A 19,386-nucleotide genomic window follows, 5' to 3' on the forward strand; every position below is an offset into this window, starting at 1 on the left:
AGACTAGACAAGACTGGAGAAGGAAAGCAGGAGAGATAAGGGAGAGGAGAGGGAGAAAGTGTGACCGCCTTCATTGAGAGCCAGAGAGAAAGCCCTGACGTATATTATGTATTATTATTATATATGTATTATTGACGTATAAAGCCCTGAATGGTCTCGGACCGGAGTACCTTTGTCTTATTTCCCCAGTATGAACCGCTATGTTTACTCAGATCACAGGATGCTGGTTTTCTACTGGTTTCTAAAATTAAGAAGACTTCAATGGGGGTAGAGATTTTTCTTACAAAGCCCCCAAATTGTGGAATAATCTCCCAGTTAATGTCCGGGAGTCTGACATATTCTCAACCTTTAAGTCTAGACTGAAAACATACTTGTTTAGTTTAGCTTTTGATAATTAGCCTTCCCCTTTAGATAAAGGCAGGAGATCCAGGGGTTTATGGACACAGGGGCTTATGGTAAACTGAGATGTTGGTGCTGTTGTCCCACCACTTCACACTATCACACAGGTTTGTTGACGGTGGAGCTGGGGAATCCCAGTGTCTCAGGGTACTCTCATATCTATGTTTCCTTCTGGTTCTCTCCTTTTAGTCTATGCTGTTATAGTTAGATCTGCCGGAGTCGTCAGCCACACTCTGGAAAAAAAAAAATTCCTCATATTTCCTACAGTCATACTTCTGAGCAGAACTAATTTTGTCTCTTTACATTCCTGAGATAAAGACTGCCATCCTGTCCTGCTGAACACCTTTGGAAGACTGACCATCATGGCCTCCTCCTCACCTATCACCAACCCGCTCTCCTGTTCATTAGTGCCAACTGCAACATCTTCAATTACATCACTATGCCATCCAGATGTACCAGCATTGAGATAGGATGAGACTGTGTCAGCTCACTCCAACTTTTAATAAAGACTTAGTCAGAGACTGCCTCAGTCAGAGACTGCCTCTACCAGTGCAATTTCTAAAGCTTTACAATCTAGACTTCAAACGGAGATCCTCTTAGCTTTTATTTGGTAGTTAGCTTATTAAATTGTAAACACTGTTTGACACGAAGAGGATGCGTCTCCCCTTGTGAGTCTTGGTTCCTCCCAAGGTTTCTTCCTCCAGTCTGAGGGAGTTTTTCCTTGCCACCATTGCCTAGAATAGAAATATGTACACATATGCAGTCGTGACTGGCTGTTCTGAATTTATATAAACACTTTCATTTTATAGTAAATTTGTTTTTGCTAGTTTATGTTTGTGAACATAGACCTGCAGATGCAATATAGTAAAGGAAAAAGTTTAAAGCAAGTTTTTATTAAAATAAATTTGTAACTTAGTTGCAAATAAATCTTGAACTGAAACTTTGCTTGTTTGCAAAAAGTTATTTCATAGCAACTCGGTTCTACCTAATGGAAATTATTTAACTTCAGGGTTTATGCTTATGATAATTTTAATAGACCTCACCCTTAATGATATTCTATTAAAAGATTGTTTCACCAAGAGTGACATTAGAATATTTTCACCTAAAAAAATGAGTTAATGAAGCAAAAGTCTTGTTACAAAAAGGATAAAAAGACAGAATCATAATTAAGCTTTTAGTACTTTTACTTTTGATACTTAAGTACATTTGAAGGCAAATACTTTTGTATTTTTACTCAAGTGGAGGTCAAAAAGGAGGACTTCTACTTTTACGGAGTAATTTTCTACTTTATCTCTACTTTAACTCAAGTACATGATTTGTGTACTTCATCCACCATGGGTGGGGACAAACCACACCTAGAACTTCATAGCATGACAATGCATTTCATGTAAAATTTTCTTAAATTAGCTTAGGCCTCTTCAGTAAAACTGAATATCAGCTTACCACACACAATGATGCATGGTGTCACAGCAAATCTTCCACTTGTACTTCTTCATATAGTGGAAGAAGTTTTTCTCATTCTCCTCAAAATAAGAGAGAAGATGGCGCATCGTATCCTTGACTTCTCAGCGGCCCTTCAACTGTCCTCTCAGAATTTTCAGCTTTGCAACAGGCTGCAAAACTCATTTGCTCTAGTCTGCATAAATTGTTCTTGTGAAGTCCAGAAGCTTCTCCCTTTTTTCTATACAGGTGAGGGAAGTCTGTGTTAATGACACCCAAGTAAGCTCTTGGGCATGGACTGCCGCGCCAATCTCCTGGAATAAAAAAGGCCACTCTTCCATCAGGAATAGCAGATTTGTTCCATTGTTTATCTCTTTATAGTGGGAGTAGTAGGTGCACTTCATAAGAAACTTTACCTCCTCTGAGATGAAGTGAGTCTATTCACTGAGCAGCTTCATAAAGAAAAACACCTTTAACTTGTAAGACCGATTGGTCTTGCTAAAAGATAGGCCTAATACATCTGTTGTCTTTCAGAGAGAGAATGTTTGTGGTTTTTCAAGTTCTTTACATTTCTTGCACATCTCTTGAAATTACTGTGCTACTTTCAATGGGCACTGTCGATCTGATCAAGGGGCCAAATACTACAAACTATGAGTTAATTTGTCAGAATTGAACTGGTGATTTTAAACATATTTTTGAAAAGTAATTTGACCTTCAGTTTCAAGTATTTTGGTCTCCCCATTCAAAGAGTGAGGAGCTTGTTATTGTATGGCTGGAAATAAGTGTCTGGCAATGCTGCAAAAATGGCTGCCAAGTCATCACCAATTATTTACATTTACGGCATTTTGACTGACGCTCTTATCCAGAGCGACTTACAATTTGATCATTTTACACAGGTAGGCAAAGGTGGTGTTAGGAGTCTTGGGGACTCCTAATAGGACTCTTATAGGTACAGTGTAGGATGCTTGCCCAAGCAGGGGATTGAACCCCAGTCTACAGCATAGAAGGCAGAGGTGTTATCCACTACACTAACCAACCACTATGAGTGGCAGCAGCCTTAGAAAAGTTCAAATCTGTATAGCCTGTCCTGAGCGCTTAGCTGCTTGACCCCACATGGCCTAGTAGAAACATCTGAGGTACAGTATTTGAACTGTTTACTGAGCTGATTCAGAGTGAAGTAAGTGAACCATGCCTTTTTATTCATAAAATTCTTAAGATACAGTGCAACATCATAGGACAAAACACCCTCAAAGATGTTAAAAAAGTCATGTACTACAGAAGGTGGCAAACCTGGCTGAGAGACATTGGAGTATTAAAAAAAAAAAAGAATGCTGTCTTAAACTTTACTCCTTCCACATCTGGTCTATTCTCAGTCTGGAGGCAATCAACAGCAGTACCTGCGCCAAAGTCATCAGATTATGACTGAGAAGCAGATGCTCTGCATAAGTCAGTAACACTGCTGTCTGTCTTTCCAAGATGTGGGCAGAAAATAGATTTTACCTTGAAAACATTTGCACCTGCCTCCAGGGCTGCAGCGCTCACAGCCACCAGAGGGAGATAATGCACACCTCCCAGGTCCTATCATGCCCAATGTCCTACACCTGGGCAGACGGCTTCATAAGTGCAGAGAAGGAGCTACACCCTGCTGTGTCCTTGTCTCATTGTGAGTCATCAGAAACGGCTGGTAATTTGGGTAAGAGGGCTGAGAGTTTTGCACTCCCCCTCACTTTTCAAGTTTCTGCAGCCTGTTCTCAAGATTTCCTTCTCTGCTCCCTGTTTCTTATTTAACAAAAAACTTATGTTCAGTTTTGGTTCTGCTTCTGTGTGGAAAGTCTCTTTAGTTAATAATTTCTTTCTTGACTTCTGAGAAAGCCAGTCTTCTTCTGGTGTACTATGTACTTGGGGCATAATGAGAGAGAGGGTGGGAGAGAGGCCTTTCTGAGTCCCTTGACCAAGCACTCAACCAGCTTCACAATGATTATGATTTATTAAAGTTGTAACTCTTTGTAGATGAGAACTGAACCAAAATGGCTTAAGAAGGGAAGGTAGGAGGAAACAAACATAACAAGGCTAAGTAAATTCAACAACTAACTAAACCAACAAAAAGAAAATGCATCAAATTTAACCTAACTCCTTAACGTAACCAATAACGAGGAGCAAAGAGAGGAATAAAAACATCCTCCCTCCCTAAAATGAAGATACTGTAGCATCTAGGCCTCACAGACTTTGATAGAGAGTATACAAAGGTAATATCCGCACCATATGAGCTGGAGCATATCGCTGCTGTCGGAAGAAAACCTTGTATCTCCAAAATGATAACTTTACAGGAAAAGGAAAAACGCACTTTGCTTTTAATGAAAGTCAATGGAACCAGATGTTTTCCCAAGTCATTTTAGGGCTGTTTCTTTTGGTCCAATCATCATGAAATTTATGCACAATGTAGACTGGCTTTTTCAAATTATGAAAACTGAAAAACAATAAAAATGGAGATGCGAGGTTTTCTTCCGACAGCAGCGATATAAACGTTTCAACAACATTTGTAACCGGTTTTGCATACCACACTGAAAACCTCAACACCTTTTATAAACTACTGCATACACAATTAAGACAACAATCATGGCCTTATAGTTACTCTAATGAAGCAGGAGTGTTTCTCAGGTTAGTGGTCAGGGAAACAGGAAGCAAGTGAATATAATCAGGCCAAAGGCCTTGAAGGTTCCCAAGTGCTTTTTTTTTTTTTTTTAAACCCAGTTATTAGGAAATTCCCATGCAAAAACAATTTGTCCTGTATGGCACAGTGTAGTGCAAAACTGGAAATTAATTTTGCTTTTGGATTATTTCAATCATTTATTAAAATCATAAATTCTAATAACACTTTCTTGTATAATCCTTAGTGACTAAAGTAAGTTAATTAAGATCAGTTGATTTGGATAAATCCTAAAAGCTTCCCAGCATTCTTAGCAGTATTGTGTGTGTGTTTTTTTTTTTAATTGTCATAGCATACTCTCATGTTAAATGTGTATTCTAACCATGATTGATGTTTTGTGTTCAGGTTTACCAGTTGAGCCTGGAACCATGAATACTAAGATAATGGCAAATATGCTTTAAGCTATTAGTCTTCAGAAATTGGGTAATTTCTAATTTTGTCTAAGCTATTTGTTACATTTCAACAAAGTTATTTTAGTGTAATGGACTTGTTTTACTGGGTGCCAATACATTACACAAGACTTCATTCAGAACAACCTAACTAATTCAAAGTAAGTAGTAAAAAGCAAAAGAGCATTGCCACTTAATTTAAGTTTACAGTGCAAGTTGCTGGAGTGGAGGAAAGCAAGGCACACAGTGATCACCTTGCAAAAAAAAAAAAAAAAAAAACACACACTGGATTGTGTAACCTCTCCCATGAGACATGGTCTGATGTCTGTATATATAAATTGCTGTTTGAGTTCTTCAGTGTTTACAGTTCAGTTACAGTAAAAAGAAACTTAACACTGTATGATTCTGGCTCTTAAGCTTTGTTCAAATATTTTCTGCAATATGCATATATTTTAATAAAGGAAGTTAAAAAAGTTTGTAAATATACTAAATCATAAATCGCTGTTGTTGGAAGAAAACCTTGTATTTCCAAAATAGTAACTTTACAGGAGAAGGAATAAACCTACTTTACTTTCAATGGAACCAGACTTTTTTCAAGTCATTTTGGGTCATTTCTTTTAGGCCATTCATCATAAAATTTACAGTCAATGTAAAGAATAACACGTAACTGAAAAATGGCAAAAATGGAGATACAAGGTTTTCTTCTGACAGCAATGATATGTTGGTAAATGTTAACTTTTTACTGAACAGCATGACAAAATACAAAGATGTAACTGAATGTGTATGTGTTTGTATATTGCTTACTTTGTGTATTTCATTCCAGGTTGAAGAGAGAGACAGCAGAAGGATCACAACACCATTATGAGCACCCTGAACTCTAGTTTATTGCAAAACATGTCGTTTGTGCGCCCTGAGTATTTTTACATCAGTGGATTTTCTGGAATACCATTCACCAACTATTACTTCATTTTTTTGTTTTTTACTTATATCATTGCTGTGTTTGGGAACTCATTAGTACTTATCATGATAGTGACTGACCGAAGTCTGCACATTCCTAAATACATAGGAATCTTTAATTTAGCTTTGGCAGACTTTGGTGAAACAAATGCCCTGATTCCCAACCTAATGAAGACCTTTCTTTTTGATTCACAGTACATATCCTACAACGCTTGTTTAGCAAACATGTTTTTTGTTTTCTTCTTCAACAACGTACAAGCTTTAACTCTTGTTGTCCTGGCATATGATCGCTTTATTGCTATACGCTTGCCCTTGAGATACCATGCCATTGTCAATAACTCCCTCATGACTACAGCTTTAATGGCAATATGGACATTTTGCACTGCTTTGGTTGGCTCAACAGTAGTTCTGATCACTCGACTTTCCTTCTGTAAAACACATGTGATTAAAAGCTACTTTTGTGACTATGGGCCAGTTTATACAATTGCTTGTAATGACAACACCATAAATTCTGTTATGGCAAAAATTTGTACAGTGCTATTTGTCTATGTACCCTTGATTGCTATAACTATATCATATTTAGGCATTTTGCTTTCATTAAGCAAGATTACAACGTGGGCAGGACGGTTTAAAGCGCTTAAAACTTGTGTCTCTCATCTGTTGGTAGTAGGAATATGTTTCCTCCCTGTATTAAGTACATACATTGCTGCCTTAACCTTTTCTCTTCATCCTAATGCTAGGATTGTCAGTACATCACTATCAAGTGCCCTTCCACCCATGCTAAATCCCATCATGTATGTATTAAACACAAAGGAATTTAAAGACTTATTATTTAAAATGCTCAAAAAGAGATTCAGCATAAGGGCCGATAAGTAAATTCAGCATAAGGTTTTGACTAAGTAAAACAAAGTAACATTCTTGACCAAGTCACTGCTAAATGACTGCAATTTCAAGTTTCCCCTGTTTTAAGCATGTATGGCAGTGTTGATGGCCTAGATATTTAGCCAGAATGCTGAATAAATAGGTTAACAACATTTTTCTTCTTAAATAAACTTGTCTTCCTAGTGCTAAAGATGAACTGTGTACTATACTCACTCATTTAGTCTGTTGTACAGATTCAGATTATCAGGGTTAATCCTACTGCTCAAGGGAATAGAACACTGGCTGCTGGCAGAAGAATGATGAAATGGGTTTGCCCAGGCAACAGGACAGTGTTCTGTAAAATTACCATTTTCCTCTGAAATTCAAGCTTCATTACTGAAATATTGGAAAAACTTTCAAGACTTTATAAATACTTTGTAAATAAAATAAAGATTTTGTAACGACAAAGTAATATGTATACAGTACACTCTATAAAGTCTAATAACGTGGCTGGTACCATGTAGTGGGTAACAACGTTGCCTTATGTGTTGTAGACTGGGGTTCAATCCTTGCCTGGGTACACTACACTAAGAGTCCTTGGGTAAGACTTCTAACACTATCTTAGCCTTCCAAGTTGCTCTGGATAAGGGCATCTGCCAAATGCCCCAAATCTAGATGTAAAGTGTAAATATGTACATTTACATGCTTCTGAAGACTGTGAGGTCTGGTTTAGGGGCTCAGAGTGAGTTACCTTAAGCAAGTAGATTAGAAGGACTTGGAATTCCTTAGCTGATATAATAAAGTGTAAGTGCCATATTACAGCTTATTGTTTTCTCTGTAGCACATGTGATTTCCGTTATGCAGTAAGTTAAATGACCGGATTTTCTCTGCAAAAAAACAAAGAACATTCAGCTGAGTTGTCTGGAAGAGGTAGGAGAATATGTGGCACATGTTAAGAAAATAACATTGAAGTGAAACTCTAAGGGGAAAATGATGTTAAATTCTGCTGCTCTCTAGACTTGGTTCAGTGGTTATGTTGCTATGTTATCTTACCATAAAATGATTTAGACACTGACAGAGGAAAGGTGTGTTGTCTAAGTGTATTTATCAGCACTCACATTGACTCTGTCTGTGCCTTATATGCATACAATTAAGGCCTCCAAAAATGTTCCACTTTTGGCTGCCTAAACATTTTAATGGGTGGTTCTTCAAAGAACTGTTTTGACAAACGAGTCATGTGAGAAACAAAATGTGAAGGTAGACAGCCATTACATTGGTATAAAATCACATTGCATTTACATTTGAAGAACATGTGATAAACAAAAAATGACAAAATATTGCAAAAATCAGCTCTTTGTATGTACACTGAATCTCATTCGTCTTTTTACCTCGCTAATCCTTTTACTATATGCACAACTGATGAAGTGAATTGCAAGACAAGATTATTTGACTCCTTATGCAATCACCTGTCAATTTGGGTTAATAATCAAAGACAGTGCAGCTCTATACAGTCTAAAATTATGAAAACCAATGCTGTGGTTTGGTTGTTCTATAGTGCTTCAGATTCATTTTAATGCAATATTGCTAAATGAAATGGGTGCAGGTACAAATAGGCTTCGTTACATGGGAAGACCACAATTTCTAATTGCGATAAAATGAAGAGGATATTAATCTAAAATAAAATAAGCAAATAAAACTAGTTTCAGTGTGTGCAGAACATTTGCAGCAGAAGTATTTGAGCAAATAACACTTTCTTTTTTAGTTATACTGTCAGGCTGGATCATACTACTGTTCCTTTTATTTTGATCCATGTAGCTTTTATTATTCCATTATGGAAGTATGCTATTTAGCTCATTTAAATCTCAGAGCTTGGCATTTCCTGTACTCATTACAGAATACAGTTTTAGTTTTGTTCATGGTACAAATGATCCAGGGAACTTCCTGGATATGTCTGAAGGAACTGCCACAGCATGTGGTTGGACAAAGTTAGAGTTGACGCTCTGCCTCCAACCTCTCCTCACAGGCCTAGCTGCCTGCCCTAAGCCTACGTCCTGATACTGAGATGGATTACGAGGCAATGTGAAAGGCCATAATTGGGAGGATCTAACTCAAACTTTGAAGGCTATCACTGGCATTTTTACATGCTTATCATGGAGGAGGGAGATGGCCCCTGTGAGAGCTGGACAGCTGCCCAGAATGGTGCATGACCAGGTGCTCCTGGACATACAGGGTATGTTTTGGTCACTTTTGAATGTTGGTGGTGCTTTCACACTTGTGGTAACATGAGACGGACTCTACAACCCACACAAGTGGCTCAGGTAGTGCAGCTCATCCAGGATGGCACATCAATGTGAGCTGGGGCAAGAAGGTTTGCTGTGTCTGTCAGCGTAGTGTCCAGAGGCTTGAGGCACTACCAGAAGACAGGCCAGTACACCAGGAGACATGGAGGAGGCCGTAGGAGGGCAACAACCCAGCAGCAGAACCATTACCTCCGCCTTTGTGCAAGGAGGAACAGGAGGAGCACTGCCAGAGCCCTGCAAAATGACCTCCAGCAGGCCACAAATGTGAATGTGTCTGCACAAACGGTTAGAATCCGACTCCATGAGGATGGTATGAGGGCCCGACCTCCACAGATGGGGGTTGTGCTCACAGCCCAACACCGAGCAGGAAGCTTGGCATTTGCCAGAGAACACCAGGATTGGCAAATTCGCCACTGGTGCCCTGTGCACAGATGAAAGCAGTCACTCAACACAAGCCATGTGGGTTACTAAAAAAAGTGCATCACCTGATTGCATAACCCTTCACATCAAATGTGGTTTGGTATCTCTCTATATAAAACGCTGCTATTTGAGTTCCTCAGTCTTTTACAGGTCCACAGTAAAAAGCTGATTAACACTCTATAATTCTGTTCTTTGAAGCACTGTTTAAATATTCCATGTCTTAGCATATGCCTGTGTTTAATTTAATAAGGTAATCTGAACCATTTCAAATCGATATTTTTTTTGTTTAATAAGATATTAATTAATAACTAAGCTGAACAGCACAACAGAACAGAACAACAAAGCTAAATATGTATGTTTTGTGTTTTGCTCTTTTTTTGTTTATGTGTGTGTGTGTGTGTGTGTGTGTGTGTGTGTGTGTGTGTGTGTGTTTCATTCCAGGTTGAAGAGAAGAGTAAAAGGATCAGAATCAATGCCATTATGAGCAACGTGAACTCCAATGTATTGCAAAACATGTCGTTTGTGCGTCCTGAGTACTTTTACATCGGCGGATTTTCTGGAATACCGCATGTGAATTATTACTTTATATTTTTATTTTTTACCTATTTCATCGCTGTGTTTGGGAACTCATTAATACTTATCATGATAGTGACTGACCGAAGTCTGCACATTCCTAAATACATAGGAATCTTTAATTTGGCTTTGGCAGACTTTGGTGAAACAAATGCCCTGATTCCCAACCTAATGAAGACCTTTCTTTTTGATTCACAGTACATATCCTATGAGGCTTGTTTGGCAAACATGTTTTTTGTGTTTTTCTTCAACAACGTACAAGCTTTAACTCTTGTTGTCTTGGCGTATGATCGCTTTATCGCCATTTGCTTGCCTTTAAGATATCATGCTATTGTAAATAACTCCCTCATGTCTGTGGCTGTAATGGCTGTATGGTCGTTTTGTATGGGTTTGGTTGGCATGACGGTGGCTTTGATCACTCGACTTTCTTTTTGTAGAACTAATGTGGTAAAAAGCTACTTTTGTGACCATGGGCCAGTTTATATAATTGCTTGTAATGACAACACCATAAATTCTGTTATGGCAAAAATTTGTACAGTGCTATTTATCTATGTACCCTTGATTGCCATAACTGTATCTTATATAGGCATTTTGCTTTCATTAAGTAAGATAACAACATGGGCAGGACGACTTAAAGCCCTGAAAACCTGTGTCTCTCATCTTTTAGTAGTAGGAATATGTTTCTTTCCTGTATTAAGTACATACATTGCTGCATTAACATTCTCTTTACATCCCAATGTCAGGATTGTCAGTACATCACTATCAAGTGCTCTTCCACCCATGCTAAACCCTATTATTTATGTGCTAAACACAAAGGAATTTAAAGACCTATTATTTAAAATGTTTAAAATGAAATACAGTTTAAGGGCCCAGGTTTTATCAAAGTAACACCATAGAAATCTATATCTAGTTACTTCCCCTGCTTGAACATATGTAATGGAACTTATGACCAACTAGATATTAATCCAAATGCTAAGTGAATTAATTGAACATTAATTCCTTCCATTTTAAATGTTCCGTCTCTCCAGTGGTGCAGGTGAACTGTGTAGTAAACTGAACTAGTCCATGTTGTACAGCCCCAGCTTATCAGGGTCAACCATAGTGGCTGATGAAATGGAAAACTTTAGCCTGACCTCTGGCACTAGAATGATGGTGATTTTGCCAAGAAAGCATAAGTGTTCTCTTCAACTCCTAGAGACCACCAGTGGTTCCAAAATGTCTTTCTACATTTACAAAAGCTACATTCAAAAAGTGTCATATGAGGCTGTAACTCTCTTCTTTCCAGTCAAGTAGATGGATATTTCAAAATTTGAAACCCTTACAATAAAAGAAGCTGAACTTTTTATTTCTTCTCCTGAAAGTTGACCTATTTTTCCACAAATCTGGGCTATAAACTATAAAAAGATGGTGTCTCGTCAGTGATCTGCTCTAAAATCTATTTTTATAAAATAATACAAAGAACACCTAAGATGTTTGACATTCAGCAGTACATTGTAAGCATGTGTAAGTATGTGTGATCATAAAACACATTTTCTGTTGATTTTGAGGACAGCATTAAAATATATATAAATAAAATTAGCATATAATGCATAATTTGCCTTATGATTTCAACATGTAAATTCAGATGGACAAATACATCCCCTGGAGAATAAGAGGTTAAAATTTATTAAAATTATGTTGTTGTTTTTTTAAGATTGTAATCTTACTGTTCTCACAGTGGTCTGTAGCACTGGTCTGCTTGTTGTAAACACACTTGTAAATTCTTTTGAATTACATTTGTTTGCCTGTGTTCTTTTTCTTGCTCACATATATTTTAGCTATATGTACCCTTCCTCTGTTACAGCTTGATCTTGGACCAGTTCGTAACAAATTAACAACAATGAAAGTGAAGTAGTAGTTGTTGTTGTTGTTGTTGTTGTTGTAATAAAAATAATAATGTGTCCTGACCAGCTTGATGCCTCTGCTCCTGAATGTTGTCCAGCAGAGTTTGCTTCAAAGTCTGATGTTACCTGGAATCTTGTAAATAATTACATGCTTTATTTTACGGTGTTTTGCCAGCATATCAAAAACACCTGCTGGATATCCATATCACATTTTCTTTCTTTCTGTAAAATTTGTGTATAGTATATTAATGCGATTATGAGTCAGCACTAAATTGGGTTTCTGACAGTGCTTTACTTTACTAAATAAAGGTGCCAAAACGGGGTTCTTTGGAGTGAAATCACTAATAGTTGATTTAAGAAATCTTTCAGTGCACTATAGATTAGAGATCCAGATTGGTAAAGAGTGAATACCATATTACAGGTCCTACATAGCCAAGACCTGCCGACAGGCCTAAAGTTTTATTAAATAATTATATAAGAATAGCTCAACCAGTTTGCACTGATGTCCCTGTAGTTATTGAAATAATTAGCTGTAGTACCTAATAAGCCTGGGATTTAAAATGGGTATAAACCTTTTACAATGTACATCTTTTTCCAAATGTAAAGTGAGAAACTGGTGCAGTTCTTTGAGCTTGAATTCAACTCTACATGCTTACTGAATATATAATTCATGTTAACAGTTGCAGGTGGAAATGTCTTTTTAATCCTTTTTACTATACTGCACAACTGATGAAGTGAGCAGTAGAACAAGATGATCTGATTTTTTATGATGCTACTTTCATCTTTTGCCTCTTTGTGTCATCTGCTGCCATCTTGTGCTAATAATAAATAATGCAAGACACCACAGCTCTCATTAGGTCTAATAATATACTGTGGGGGGAAAAAAAACACCATAGTTGTCAGTTATATTGTGCTTCTAATTCAGTTTGAATGCAACATTTTAGATGAACAAACAATACAAATGTTTGGTAGAACCCCAAACATTTATATTTTGACAAACAAGCCTTCTTACATGGTAAATGATTAAAAAGTAATTTTAAAAAAGGGAAAAAATCAGCATAAAAATTAATGTCAAATGAAATTTGCACAGTAGAAGGATTTCAATTCTATTTTTAGACCATATCATGTATGTTTGTGCCCTAAATTTGATCCATTTATCTTTGGCTTTTCCTAAATTCATTACTGAATGAACCTGATTTCACACAGTTTTAGGATAACAGCTCTTTCAGACACTGGGCAGCTGAGTATGCTTGGAGGAAAGTGCTATCTGCCAGTTCTGTTATGTCTGTTACTTCAGAGTGATGGGGGAGATCCAGATGGAGCAAGACCAAATGTACTTGTTTGGACTCCTGGCCACAGATGGCTGTAGCATCACCAGGGACTGATCACCTGATGATGGGGCCAACACTTGCGCTGCTTGGGCAACTCTTGGAAGATGCTGACATTTTAATAAGTATGTACGTTACGTGAATGGTGACTTCATGCAAAAGAATTTGCCACATATTCATTCATTCATTTTTTTTGGCGAGAAAAGACAACAGACACATGGAGCTGAACATCAAACCTGTGAATCCCTGATTTCTCTGTAGAAACATTATGGAAAAGAGCTGAGCACCAATCTGTTGATATGTGGCATGGAAAATAAGTGTTACAGCCAGAGTCACACACACTGTGGGAGATAATACTGGCCATTATTGTGTTAGATATTAAGGTTGAAAAACATATTAGGCTCCTTTAGGTCTCATAACTGGCCTATATCACACCCAGTATGTCCAACAGTGAAAGCAATCTGGCTCACTTTGATGATGATGATTATGATGATGATGTTACGTGGGAAATGAAGAGCCTCCATACGCACATGAATTTTAAGAGTTTACTAGCGATCTTCACAAGATGAAAGCACAATGCACATTTCGTCAGCTCTGAAAACACGGCTGTACACATGACTCTTGCAATATACTCAATTGTACAGGACCCTTTCGCTGCACTATTTTTTGTCTTTTCTGTATCTGAATACAACTGAAATAATTCAGAACTTTAACTTCAGGCTTCCCTCAAAGCGATAAGTTTCTTAGTTCACTAGCACCATCCCGTCTCTCTTAAATATCGCAGGCTACTATTGTGAGGCTCAACAGGTCATTAACACATTCATTGCTACGCTTCATCAGTATTCACTTACAACCCAAGCATACAACTCATTCATTTAGCATACACATTAATTTAGTATCAGTATTTCTCATCGTTAATACGGTCCAGCTCACCTGAAAATACAAACAATGCACATTTCGTCAGCTCTGAAAACATGGCTGTACATATGGCTCTTGGAATGCACTCGATTGTGAGCAGTACATTCCAGATATGTGTTCCCCAATAAAGTATACTGAAAATATTTATAATGAAGATTACAGTGCATAGTGAAAACATGAACTAAAAAAAATGTTATTCAGATGCATAACATGAATTGGTCCCACAACAATAATAATAATTATTATTATTATTGGATGACCTACTTCTCAAGAATGAAAATCTGGTGTGTGGAGTAGTTGGTTATTACAAGAAGACCTGAAAGGGAAAGATGGAGAGTAAGTGGTCAGGAATTCACCAAGGTAGAGGGGAGCAAGGTCATGCAGGGCTTTGAAGGTAAGAAAGAAGATTTTGAATTTTAAACAGGACAGGACTGGCAGCCACTGTAGCTGAGTGAGAATGGAAGTGATATGAGCTGAAAGCCTAGAATAGATGAACTCTAGCTTTCAGTTTCTGAATATATTATAGATTTTGTAAAGACTTTACCTTAACCCCCTCTTCATTGGCCTCTCTGTAAATCAAAACGAGACATAATGAAGGCATGAACCAAAGTTTGTGCATCGTTATCAGTCAGAAACAGGCAAAGCAATGTTACATAAGTAAAAAAAAGCAGTCTTAGTGAAGGACTTGATCTGTAGATTCATATGATTTTCAAGGGCTGAATAAACCAATTAACAAGCAATACTAACAGAGAAATCGGATGTGGACAATAAAGAGTTAGGGCCAGCCACTAAAACGTCTTTGAGATGTTTTAAAACACATTTCAAAAATGTTTTATAATAAAACATATTTCAAGAAAAAAGTCAAAAGTATTTTGAGGATAAATTGGGATAATTGTGAGGGGGCTGCCATAATGCGTTGGGGTCTTGATTGCAGAAGTGGATCACTTCCACACATTTCCTGTATCTTTGTGGATCAATCATTTTGATCATCATTCTCATTGTCTGTGAAATGTCACTTTAATTTGTAGTTCTGTGACTTTTAAAAAAAAAAAATTCTAAATAGTGTCCTTTTTCAAAATACTACAATATCTCTATCATACTGTATGACCTTTTCCTCAAAATATTACAACTTTATTCTCAAAACATACTATTTTTATTAGTGGCCCTTAAGTCAAGGAGATGGAATACTGAGAGAACCACTCAACTTCAGCAGACCAGAGATCGTTAACCACGGGAGAACTGCCTCAGGGCTGTTTTGCTCCCGCAATGAGACTGAAAAAGCTTAGAGTGCATCATCACTATGAAAGGTATGAAATTTTGAAGCAACCACTGTTTCTGTTACTTTGAAAGGTTTGAGATGGGTCTAAAATTGGAAAGAGAAGTTGAATCCAAATATGGTTTCTTAAGAATGTAACTGCTGCAGTTTAAGGGCAGTAAGAACAAATCCAGAATAGAGACCTTCATTTATCACTATGGCAATTGGAATATGGATTATAGATACACATGTCATAAGTAAAGGGGAGGGCGTAGGGTCAAACTCACAGGAGGAAGAATTCGATTTCATTTCTGTCTTTGTACTTATCATTAAGTCTAAAATGTGTGAAACAAGTTAGTTTTATGCCCAGAGTATGAAAATTAAGAGTGACTGAAGATAGAAGGAAAGAAACTATAAGAAACTATATGTTTGATTAATAAACTATAAACTATAAGAAACTATATGTTTGATTAATAAACTATAAACTATAAGAAACTATATGTTTGATTAATTTTGTTTTCAAAGGTATGTAAAATAAAACAACAAAAAAAACATGGCACTGCTCAGCTGTTCTGGGACATGTTGGTACAGGAGGATGGAAGAGTTTGTTAACAGTGTGTTTTCAGTCTAGACTCAGCACTGTTCATGAATGGGGGGAATAGTTTGAGCGAGCAGCAGTTAACGCATCCTTATACTTGTAGATGGGTCCAGTGTAAAGTAGTGAGTGGACAGTAGGGCCAGTTTTTTTGTGAAGGGGCTCCTGGTGCCAGCTAGTGGCCTTCATTACTCTTAAGGAAACAAGTGAGTGCCTGGAACAAGTCTATTCTTTTAAAGTGCTAGATCATTAAGCAGTCCAGAGATTGTGTCATTATAGGGGGAAACCATACAGTCAGGAGATGATGGGTTATGTAGGTCAAACATTGTAAATCAAGAATATAATCAAGAATGTGAGTTGGAATGTCAACTGAAATGAACTGAACTCAGATGTGCGAGAACATTTAGCATCAACATGGATATTAAAGTCTCTAAGCATGATTACAGCAGAACAAAGAGATGAGATGGTTGGGATGAGTTCATTCATTTCTGACCAAAAGCCAGCAGCAGGTTTAGGAGTGATAATTAGAGGTGAGGAGGAAACAAAGCAATGTATTCAACTGTAGTATTGAATAGTGCAAGTACTTTGAGTATTAAACCAGAATGATAAACCACAGCCACAGATATTTGGGGTTTTGATAGATAACTGTTGCCTGTGAGAGCATGTTTACATGCAATAGGTCACAAAGTTTTTGACAAGTTCCTGAGGAAAAAAGAAAAATGGGTAATGAGGTCACTGATTAACGAGGCTTCATTATAAATTGAGCATTGACGTGGGTGAAATCAAAGTAGCAACGGCTGAGTAGGGAAGATGCAACCAGTTATGGGAGGAAATGAAGATGATCGTAATTTATTCATCACATGGCTTAAGTGTACATTATATGAAAAGACAATGTTAACTTACACAGTCAATGTATACTGCAGATTTTGTAAATATATGAATAAACACAAATACCACTCTACTCTAAAACAAGCATACATAGGTCTGCACTACATTCATTTTCAAGTTCAGATCTTTTTTTTAATTGTTATTTTTAGCAGTACCCACTCTGCAATCCTGAAAACTACACCCTCAGCATCCCTGTGTTAGACATGGCCTTTGAAGCAGTGGTAGTCTGATCAATCAGTCACATAGGATCTGTTCCCACTTTTCATTAATCTGAGTTTCTAGTAATCGGATCACATTTGCTATTTCACAAAAGCCAAGTTTAACGGTCCCAGGATGACTTGTGAACAGATTATGATCTGAACTATATTTGGGGGTGGTCAGAGGATCTTATGTTTCATTATGTAAATAAAATTTAAGAAAGTGGAAATGCGTCTGCTGAGGGCTGACTAGCAAGTGAGGGTTCAAACAACACAATGAGACATGGAGGATATGTAATAGCTGTAGTTAGCTTCAAACCAAGTGTTATCATGCACTCCAAGGCCACTTAAATTGTCCAAGCTAAGCTTGACCTCTTATCATAATGGGGAAAAACGGAAACAACATATGTTTTGACACGCGTTATGTGGGAAAAGTAGTATTGGTAACATTTTTATTTGGGATGCATTTTAGTGCAGAATGTAAATGGAATCCAGCCAAAGTTTATTGAGATACAATCTGGATAAAAAATAACATGGCAATGCGAGGAGTAAACAGACTTATACATAACCATTCCATTAGAAGGGAGATTGCTAAAGCTTTGCATACGTAAATCACAGAGCAACAAAACAACATGACTCTCACTACTTTACATATGTAACAGAACTCTAAAAAAACTTCAAATAATTGTGGGTAGTTTTCTAAGGATGAGGACTCTACAAAAATAAAGATATTGTTGCACCATTTACTTAATCAATGTTACATGACAGTATCAAAAGCTAATATTAAGGGGTAAATTAAAACCAGTTCACTGAGTCTGTTATAGTATGTTATGTGCATTGGAGTACAATTCTGGCATCCTTACACTTTCATACTTGCTTTAAATAATCATTTTTTAATAGCGTTCATGTTCAGTCTGTACATTTTTGAGAATTTTTCAAGATTTAACATTTAAAAGCTTTTGTAGAGTAGAAAGTTTCCTTTGTAACATCTATACAAAATCTGTGGACACACAATTCTAATTTACATCAAAACAATAATCAATTCAATCAGTACTAAAAGACTTAAATGTAGCAAATGTGCTTAATGAATTTGCAACTGTGGAGTCACTTTTTGCTGCATCAAAAATTTTAGTACTTTATCTCGCAGTTCCTCAGTCTTTAAGCTATATATGATCGGGTTCAGCATGGGTGGGAGGGTAACAGATACTGTCAGAATTGCAGTATAAAGGTCTTTTGATTGCACCAATCGCATATTCCCCAGTATGTAAGCCAGGATCACTGGCACATAATAAATTAGGACTAGGACCAGGTGAGTAAGGCAGGTGTGGAAGGCTTTCCAGCGTTGTGTTGCAGATGCAATTTGTAACACTGTAAAGACCACAACAGCGTAAGAAAGAATGATGAACGTCAGAGGACCAAGCAGAACCACCAGAGACTTGGCAGTCGCCAGTCTCTTGTTTAAAGAGGTATCTCCACATGCTAGAACATAAACTGGGCCATGCTCACAGCAACAACTCTGGATCACTCTTGATCTACAGTAGGGGAGATTGCTGGCCAAAGTTACTGGGAAAATTTCAAGCAGAAATACCAGAAACCAAAGCCCAGCTATGATGAGACCCATCCTCAGATTGGTGTTGATATAAGGGTAGCGCAGAGGAAAGCAGATGGCAATCAGGCGATCATAGGCCAAGAGGGCAAGAGAAAAGGATTCCATGTCACCAAAAAAGTGCAGAAAGAACATCTGAGAGAAGCATGTTTCAAAAGTGATACGACTGAGGTTGAATACAAACACAGGAACCATTTGCGGAATGATAACACTGTTTATCGAAATATCCACTACAGCAAGGTTACAGACAGCAAGGAACTTGGGGTTCTGTATGCTGGAGTTCATTAGGAACACCATCAGCAGGATGAGATTACATAGCAGAGTGATCAAGTAGATTAATACCAATGTAAGTATCAAGTAGTTCTTATTGCCCAAAGTGTTAAATGCAATTAAATAAAATCCCTCATCAAATGTTTCTGTGCCATTGCTGGCGTTAGTTGAAAAGTTCATCTTCTGTACAGCCTGGAGTAGAAAATTAACAATATTTAAACTTAGGTGAGTCCATAGGTGTGTATAACATGTCTGTTCCTCTAACAATACATTTTTAAGCTTTTGTTTTTTATTAAACTTACCAATATAAATGTTCTTTACAACCCAGCATGCTCAACAGAGATGAAGTGGAACAACACAAAATGAATGTTACAAGCTATTTGTAGCATGACTTATTAAA

At 37.3% G+C, this 19,386-nt stretch overlaps 3 protein-coding genes across 3 annotated transcripts; 2 read left to right on the forward strand and 1 right to left on the reverse strand.

Moving 5' to 3' along the window:
- The first annotated feature begins 5,796 nt into the window (after positions 1-5,796).
- Positions 5,797-6,768, forward strand: LOC108412328 (olfactory receptor 1M1-like). Its single transcript, XM_017684306.2, has one exon. The coding sequence runs from the start codon at positions 5,797-5,799 to the stop codon at positions 6,766-6,768; it is 972 nt and encodes a 323-aa protein (XP_017539795.2).
- Positions 6,769-9,953: 3,185 nt separating this feature from the next.
- LOC108412335 (olfactory receptor 1M1-like) lies at positions 9,954-10,934 on the forward strand. Its single transcript, XM_017684314.2, has one exon. It carries the CDS (start codon positions 9,954-9,956, stop codon positions 10,932-10,934), a length of 981 nt encoding a protein of 326 aa, XP_017539803.1.
- A 7,257-nt stretch (positions 10,935-18,191) lies between these two features.
- Positions 18,192-19,166, reverse strand: LOC108412331 (olfactory receptor 52K1-like). The gene has a single exon (XM_017684310.1). The coding sequence runs from the start codon at positions 19,164-19,166 to the stop codon at positions 18,192-18,194; it is 975 nt and encodes a 324-aa protein (XP_017539799.1).
- Positions 19,167-19,386: the final 220 nt, after the last annotated feature.

Source organism: Pygocentrus nattereri, chromosome 17 (assembly GCF_015220715.1).
Source record: "Pygocentrus nattereri isolate fPygNat1 chromosome 17, fPygNat1.pri, whole genome shotgun sequence".
NCBI lineage: Eukaryota > Metazoa > Chordata > Actinopteri > Characiformes > Serrasalmidae > Pygocentrus > Pygocentrus nattereri.